At 45.6% G+C, this 7,914-nt stretch overlaps 1 protein-coding gene across 1 annotated transcript in view; it reads left to right on the plus strand.

Annotated features, from left to right (window-relative positions):
- LAMA1 (laminin subunit alpha 1) overlaps window positions 1-7,914 on the plus strand; it is a 153,529-nt gene that overhangs the window by 83,340 nt on the left and 62,275 nt on the right. Inside the window, exons 20-27 of the mRNA XM_007458457.1 lie at window positions 1,893-1,999; window positions 2,316-2,496; window positions 3,131-3,267; window positions 3,946-4,182; window positions 5,180-5,323; window positions 5,824-6,003; window positions 6,899-7,084; window positions 7,629-7,756. Of these exons, the coding sequence (XP_007458519.1) occupies window positions 1,893-1,999; window positions 2,316-2,496; window positions 3,131-3,267; window positions 3,946-4,182; window positions 5,180-5,323; window positions 5,824-6,003; window positions 6,899-7,084; window positions 7,629-7,756 (1,300 nt within the window). The remainder of the gene's footprint in view (window positions 1-1,892; window positions 2,000-2,315; window positions 2,497-3,130; window positions 3,268-3,945; window positions 4,183-5,179; window positions 5,324-5,823; window positions 6,004-6,898; window positions 7,085-7,628; window positions 7,757-7,914) is intronic.

The following is a 7,914-nucleotide window of genomic DNA, read 5'->3' on the forward strand; positions in this document are numbered from 1 at the left end:
CGGGGGGGGAAAAAAAAAAAAACGAAACGGGAGAGAGGGGTGCGTGGCCCGTCCCACCGAAAGATGCATCAGGACGGAGGCAGGATCTGCTCACTGGATCTGCACCCGGGAGTCCATTTTAGGAGGAGCAGTTGTAGCAGCCAAGGGGCCAAGAATTGGGCTGGAAGATTGGGTGATGTGAAGGGAAAGGGAGGGAGGGAGGGAGACAGTAGGGAGAGTCGGGGATGGAAGCTCAGAGAGAGTTACGGGTTTGCAGGGGTGGGGGATGGCGGGGTGTGAGTGAATGTGTGTGAGTGTGTGATGTTTTCCCTGGGAGACAGTTAAGAGTGGTGGGAGGCTGAGGACGGTTTTAAATACAGGCTTTATTATATTTCGGTACAGAAAGGCCAGCAGATCAGGAGAGGACCGCCATCACAAAGGCAGTTTGTTACTCTGGAGGCCAGGTCAGGGGAGAGTCAGGGGGCGCAGGGGACACCCCACAGCATGGGGGTGGCTACACGGGGAAGCACCTGGGTTGGTCACGAGGGGAAGTGTGGACAGGAGACTTTATCTGCAGGAAGAAAAGGGCGGGCAGGGTAAGCAGGTCTGGGACTGGCTAGTCTGAGTCATTTCAGCTGGTCCTGGGGTGGGGGGCCTAGGGACTGTGCCTCTTGTCTGATGCCGGGCCCTGGGGTGACTAGGACTGGTGGACAGTGGAATGTCAGGGCCCAAAGGAACCTGAGAGCCAGTGAGGAAGGCGTGGGGTGCGGGCTCTGGATTGGATGGTTTGCATATGAAAGGCATTCCAGCAGGTGAGCTGTTTACAGTCTCTGGAAATTGACTAGCCTTGGGCGTGGCTGTCTCTCCAGGGTCAGCAAGGCCCCAGAAGTCAAAGCATCAGGAAAACAGAAAATAAAAGTTAAACTACAAGAATGGGTAGCACTGTGTGGTGCCCATGACACTCGACCAGCCTCCTACAGGAGCTGTGAACATCGATCCATGCACACAAGGGAAAAACTAGGGGAGAGAGGCCCAGTGACATGGCCAGTCAACCAAGGAAGCAGAATCCCACCCCCTTTCCTCTGACCATCAGCCTTCTAATTTCCAGTGCCCACCCCTGCTCTGCCCCACAAAGGCTGCCACACAGAGTGTGCTAGGGCTTGAGATAATTCGTGACTTTTTTCTTACGTGGTTATACCATAGGATGGAGAGTGTGCATTTTCCGAGACCAAGCATTCATAAATGGTACACGTCCTGGGATATCTTGTCAGTGAACATATTACAAATTTTAAATGAAGCGCATATTGACAGCTGTGGTACGAAGTAAACGGTTCTTGGACCCGTTAAATTGAAGCACTTTGAGAAGGGAGGTACTTTGTGGCTTTAAACATCAATATTCTGGCTGTAGATAAAACAGAAGCATCTGGCCAGAAGGTAAGAACCTCAAAGGACTCATGACTCAGAACAGGGAAATAGTTCATTAAATTATGATGTACAGTATTAGTTATCTAGGTCATTATAACTGAGCTTTAAAATATTAAATATGTATGATTGGAATGAGCAAGTGACTAAATTGATTTTGAAATCTTTGCATGTTTTTTAATGAAGATTGGTTGATATACATTGGTGGCTCATTTTAAAAATTTCAAAGAGTTCATGAAATTGGTTAAGTTCGTTTGCCAACTATTATCTTAACAGCTTCAAGTAATTTTTTTTCTCTGTGATGGTTCCTTTCACCAACCTTATTTTGGCTTACTCTTCAGAAAAATACTAAATTTTTCAAGTTACTGCAAAGCAATAATTTTGTTTTATGATTTGAAACATGAATGTTAAAATTTCTCCATTGGGGATTAAGGGATTTTATAACAGCCGTACCCAGAAATGGGCACAAATATGCCTTCTGTGTGTGTTAGCCTGTGAATGCCACGGCCAAGGCTCCCTTTCTGCTGCCTGCCATCCTGAGACTGGACTCTGTGACTGCAAACCACACGTGACCGGACAGCAGTGTAACCAGTGCCTGGTAAGACACCTCCTGGTCATTACATACAATTAACGTGTGTGTCAGTGTTAATGTCTATAAATGATGCCTTAACTGGTTCAAATGAAATGGAATCCCAACCACCAGAAAGAGCAGGTTCCTGCAACATGGCTGGTGAGTGCTATGCGGCCCTATCTGGAGAGTATGCATTTGGTTTACAGAGAGCAGTGGAATGATGTCAAGAACACTTTATGAATCTATGACACATGCAGTTGTTGATTTGGGAAATGTTCTAGTAGATACTAGCCACTTACTAAAATGTATTTTTGTCTTCCGTGGCTCTGCCCCCGTGAAACAGCATGGCTACTACGGGTTGGACACGGGGCTCAGGTGCCTGCCCTGTAACTGCAGTGCGCCGGGCTCCCTGTCGGACGACTGCACGGAGGAAGGCCAGTGTCGCTGTGTCCCAGGTGTAGCTGGGGAGAGGTGTGACAGGTGTGCCCATGGCTTCTATGCCTACCAGGACGGTGGCTGTACACGTAAGCTCCTGAATTCAGTGTTTGTGAGACTTTATTGTAATTCCCAGACTTTTCTTTGAGCTCTCCTTTGATTTCTGTCTAATTCTGTTAAGTTCCTTCACATTCTTTTTTCTGAACATGTAGGATTTCATACCTTTTTTCTATTTCCTGATCCCTATTCTGGGTAAGTCTGCAGGCCTTGGTCAGGCTGTACTAACTGTGTGAGCTTAGACTAATTACTTAACTTTACTTAGCTTCGGTCTCCTCATCTGTAAAATGGAGAAGTCGATTATTCTCTCCATCCAGGAGTTACCGTCAAGGTTGTGCTTAAAGTCCTTGGCATGGTGATTGGCAAACAAGTGCTCAGTAAGTGTTAACTCTCTGTTCTCCCCACCTGTGGAGGCCTTTCCTGGTCTTTTCTCTATTTCTCCCACTGTGCCCAATTCTCTTTCATCCAGGAGCAACTCTCCACAAGGAGGAGCATTCACCTCCCGTGAGACATGGCGGGGTGTTGGGGATCACGAGTTTTCTTTCAGGAACTAGAAGAGTGATTGAGATTATTAACACAAGGGAAGTAACTTGCAGCATCAACTCTGACCCCTTCGGTTGACCCAACGGTCCTGATCTGTAACAACACCCTGTGTCTCTGTTGTAGCCTGTGACTGCGCTCACACTCGGAACACCTGTGACCCGGAGTCAGGGGAGTGTGTCTGCCCGCCTCATACGCGGGGTGCAGTGTGCGAGGGGTGTGTGGACGGACACTGGGGCCATGACCCGGAGCTCGGATGCCAGGTGTGCACTGTCACCTGCACATTTTCTCAACTGAGAATTACTTTGCTGTGTCAGGTTTCATTCTTCTGCTTTTATCTATTCGCTTGATATTAACCTGTTGAATAGCTTGATGGTTTCTATTCAAAACTCAGTACCGATTGTAGGAATCAAAGTGGAAGAAGCAGCATCCTTAAAATACAATATTCTAAATTTTCTTCAAGAGTCTAGCTGTGGAATTGATGGTTAGAAGATCAAAAATTTATTTTGGTGCCCTTTGTATTCTGCAATATATGCTGTCTTCCAGGAGAAAGACATAAATCACTTTATTGGGGGTGGGAAGGTATGTCCGATCTTCAGCAGTTCTGTTTTTCTGTGTTAACTTTTATCGGTTAAACTTAGACTTTGCATTTTGGAAACAGAGGGAGCATTACTGGACTTCTAAAATAATTTTGCTGGACTGCTTTGACCTATTAAGTAGATTGAATTTCAGGCCACGGTCACAAAGGTTCACTAACATCCAGCAGCATAAGTCCTGGCCTCTTGATGGCTTGTGGCAAAGTGAGTCCATATGGCAATAGTGATAACGATCCATTTGTTTGTATAATCTCCCCACGTTTAGTGTTTTCCTGTAATCCCCATATGTGTACATTATGAAAATATAAAAGCTGCCCTTTTATTTATTCAGTATTTTTCTTGCAGGCTTGCAATTGCAGTAGCGCGGGGTCAGCCAGTCATCAGTGCGATGTGCTCACTGGCCATTGCCAATGTAAGCCTGCATTTGGTGGACATACCTGCCATCAGTGCTCCCTGGGGTACAGAGACTTTCCAGACTGTGTGGCCTGTGACTGCGACCTGAGAGGGACACTGGCCGACACCTGTGGCCAGGAGCAGGGTCTCTGCAGCTGTGCCCCAGAGACCGGAACCTGCTCTTGCAAGGTACTAGCGCCCAGTTCCACTTCCTCCCTCCCTCCCACTTGCCATTCTGACTTCGGGGCTTTAACTATTTATATAAGCACTTGAGTTTTAGACACTTCTCATAATGAGTTTGCACCACCTTCTGGGTCTGGGTTTAAATTCTGTGTATGCTCTTCTAGAATGATGGATGATTCTTTAGAAGGAATTTGTACTGTTAATTACAAGTGTCAGATGATGGGACTGATTTGAGAAACACGGTGAGTTTTCTATCATGTGTTTCAGTTGGCTGAATAGCCTATCTGTCTTGAATATACAGGTAAAATAGATAACACAGGGCTTCAGAAGATTTGTGATTCTATATCTGGTAAGTAATTATTCTCCTGTGCGTGCTGGCCAGACTGGAGGACATTTGTGTTTATTATTTTCCCAGGAGGTTAGATTTCAACATCATACTTAACCCCGTGTATATCCTTTCATTTTCCCGTTGTGCTTTGTTATTAGAAGGTCCTTGGCCATCTTCTCTGTTCCTTTCCCAGGGTCTGAGAGATGGAATCCTGGTTGATTAGCGGTGGGGGAGGAGGAAGGGGAAACTCACGTGGCTGCGGGGTAACGGGAACAGCAGTGGACGTGTGCTTGGTTCACCACATCTGTGGTAGCAGTTCTCACCACGATGGTCAGCACAGGAGGACCTGCCCTAATAATTATCTGGCCCGTGGCTCTCCACCTGACTGGTCACCTGGGACCTCCAAGAGGATCCGGGCCCGCTCCTGGAGACGCACCAGGGAATCTGCATTTTCCAAAAGCTTCCAAGACGATTCTGATGATCAGCTGAGTTGGGGAATCACTGAGTCTGAGAGAACTGATGCTCAGAGAGGTTAAGGAACCAGCCTAAGGAGCAGCTAGTTAGCAATGTTTGTTCATCCAAAGTTATTTTTGTGTTTTTTCCCATTTCTGTTTGTTCATAAGCCGTGTCTCTTTTTTTCAGGTAAAAATGAGTCTGTCACTTTGTCCCCTTTAGGAAAATGTCATTGGCCCTCAATGCAGTGAGTGTCGAGCTGGCACCTTTGCTCTGGACGAGGCGGACCCTCGGGGGTGCACCCCGTGCTTCTGCTTTGGGCTGTCACAGCTCTGCTCCGAGGCCGAGGGCTACGTGAGGATGCCGGTGGGTTACACACACAGATAAATGTTCTGTTTGCAAACCTCTACCCTTGGGAGTTGGGTGAGGGTGGGAAAGGCAGCCAAGTACTTACATTAAATTTTGCTCTTACTGCATCAGAAATTCTAGGAAGCTGATTTGGGTTAGTCCAGAATCAGAGGTCTGCTTCTGCTGTCCGGGAAGTAAATGGAGCAGGAACCAGGGCGTCAGTGTTGCTCTGTGCTAATCTGTCTGCAGCTTTAGTTGGAGTGAAGAGAAAACTCTCAGCAGTCTCCTTCATGTAATTGGACCTGGCCCAGTATAGGAAGAGTTTAACCCTAAATGCAGTGGTTTAAAGGCATTTTCAGTTCATTTTAATCTAGGTGTTTAAATTGAAAAGAAAAGTCTTTCTTATTCCTGTTTTAATAATGAAGCTGTCTCGTCTGAAACAGTGGAAGAATCTGACGGTCAAAGGTGCGGCGCTAATTCACATTCTAAAGTGGCATTGTCCTCCCCTCCGTGACTAGGTAACGCTGGGCTCAGATCAGCCTCTTCTGCGTGTGGTTTCTCAGAGTAACCTCAAGGGTACGACCGAGGGGGTGTATTACCAGGCCCCTGATGTCCTCCTGGATGCCGTGACCGTCAGGCGGCATGTCAACACAGAGCCGTTTTACTGGCGGCTGCCTGGGCAATTTCAGGGAGACCAGGTGAGACATGCACCCAGCCTCCAGCCATCCACATTTCCTGGGTGCACTTTGAAATCACAGTGGCCTGGGTTGGCCTATTGCTAACTAGAGTAGTTATTAATTACCTCCTCTAAGTGGGGATGGAAAAGGTTAACACTTGTAAAAATCCCCCAGATGAATGGCTCTTTAAATTTCTCCATTAATTTTGAAAGTCTTTTAAAGTTCAAAACATATTCTTTTTCTTCTTAAAGCAGTCATTCGACAAACATTTTTTGTTTTTACTAATAGAGGCTCAATGCAAGCTTGGGTGCTATGGCCCAAGAAATTGGCACTCATTTTGGCAGGGTGGGGGGGGCAGAGACTTGAAGGCATCATATGCATCTTTGTTTATATAAATATAGCAGTCTGTATATGAATTCAGCCTGATTTTTAAAACTTGAAAATATGTGCTGTGATGGCTATACATAATTTTTAATTCAGAGGAGCTTGAAAATAATTAGAGTGACTGTTTTGTTACTTTGGAGCTTACCTTTGTTAGTATCATCAAGAGGAAACATTGGGAGGTGATGGCTGTGGCTGTGACTTTGGTGATGGTGGTCCCATGGGTGTATACTTATCCCCAAACCCGTCAACCTGTATACAATACATAAGTACAGCTTTTTACAGCCGATCACACCTTCATGATGCGGTTTTTAAAACTTTTGAAGGATCGCTTACTTAGGAACGATAGCCTGGGTCAATTTAATGATCCATAATTAAGTAGAATTAGAAGGAAATTCATACCAGACAACGTATTCCACCCACGTGATGTATTTTTAAGACACAAGATTTCTTTCAAATGGCAGCAGGCTTACGATAAAATAATTTTAAACCAGTGCTGTGCCAGAGAAGTAAACAACACTGTACTCTTCGACAGCTCATGGCCTACGGCAGCAAACTGCGGTACAGCGTGGCCTTCTATTCTTCCAGTGGGATCGGCACCTCCAACCTGGAGCCTCAGGTGCTCATCAAAGGAGGCCGGACCAGAAAGCAAGTCATCTATGTGGACGCGCCGGCCCCCAAGAATGGACTGAGACAAGAGCAGGAAGTGGGGATGAAAGAGGTGACCTAGTACTCTTTTCACGCAGGCCCCTCGGGCTGGGAACTCTGCTCTGCATGCAATGAAATCATGAAGCTGCTGTAATAAGAGAGTGAAGAAGGCGGCTTTGGGTCAAAATTCCAGCGAGTTTAGCAGAACTTCTACAAAGATTCAAATTTCACATTCTCAAGAAATGTATATCAGGCTTATGTTAATTTAGTGCAAATTGCATCTTAAATCCTTTATCGTGGTACACGAGTCTCAACCTGTGTGGATATGATGGTCTGGATTCTTTGGCTGCCCTTGAATTTAGAAAGTGTGGATTCCTTCCTCCAGCAGATGTTTACTGACTGTCTGCGTGGCTAGCGCTGCCAGAGGTGATGTGAGGCCGTTGATAAATGAGATGGTGCGGCTGCCACCCCTAGGAGGTGACACGAGAGCTTCCTCACTTAAACTCAGTGTCACTTAGAACTGGGCTCAGTGCTGGAGAAATTTCTAAAGGAATTAAGTCCATATGCCTCTGAGGATCTGTACCCTGAATTTAATTGAATGTGCTTCTCATCCACAGAATTTTTGGAAATACTTTAACTCTGTTTCTGAAGAACCTGTCACACGCTCAGATTTTATGTCTGTTCTTAGCAACATTGAGTACATCCTCATCAAAGCATCTTATGGCCAAGGATTACAGCAAAGCAGGTACTTGGAAACTTCTAGAAGTTTCCAAATATTTTCCTTATTTGAAAGCAAACCGAAGGGATCTGATTCACTTTACTCCCATTACCTCCTATCTTTATATATATATATATATATATATATATATATATATATATATATATATATATATATATCTTTCT

The sequence above is a fragment of the Lipotes vexillifer genome, unplaced genomic scaffold (assembly GCF_000442215.2).
Source record: "Lipotes vexillifer unplaced genomic scaffold, Lipotes_vexillifer_v1.1 scaffold447, whole genome shotgun sequence".
Taxonomy (NCBI): domain Eukaryota; kingdom Metazoa; phylum Chordata; class Mammalia; order Artiodactyla; family Lipotidae; genus Lipotes; species Lipotes vexillifer.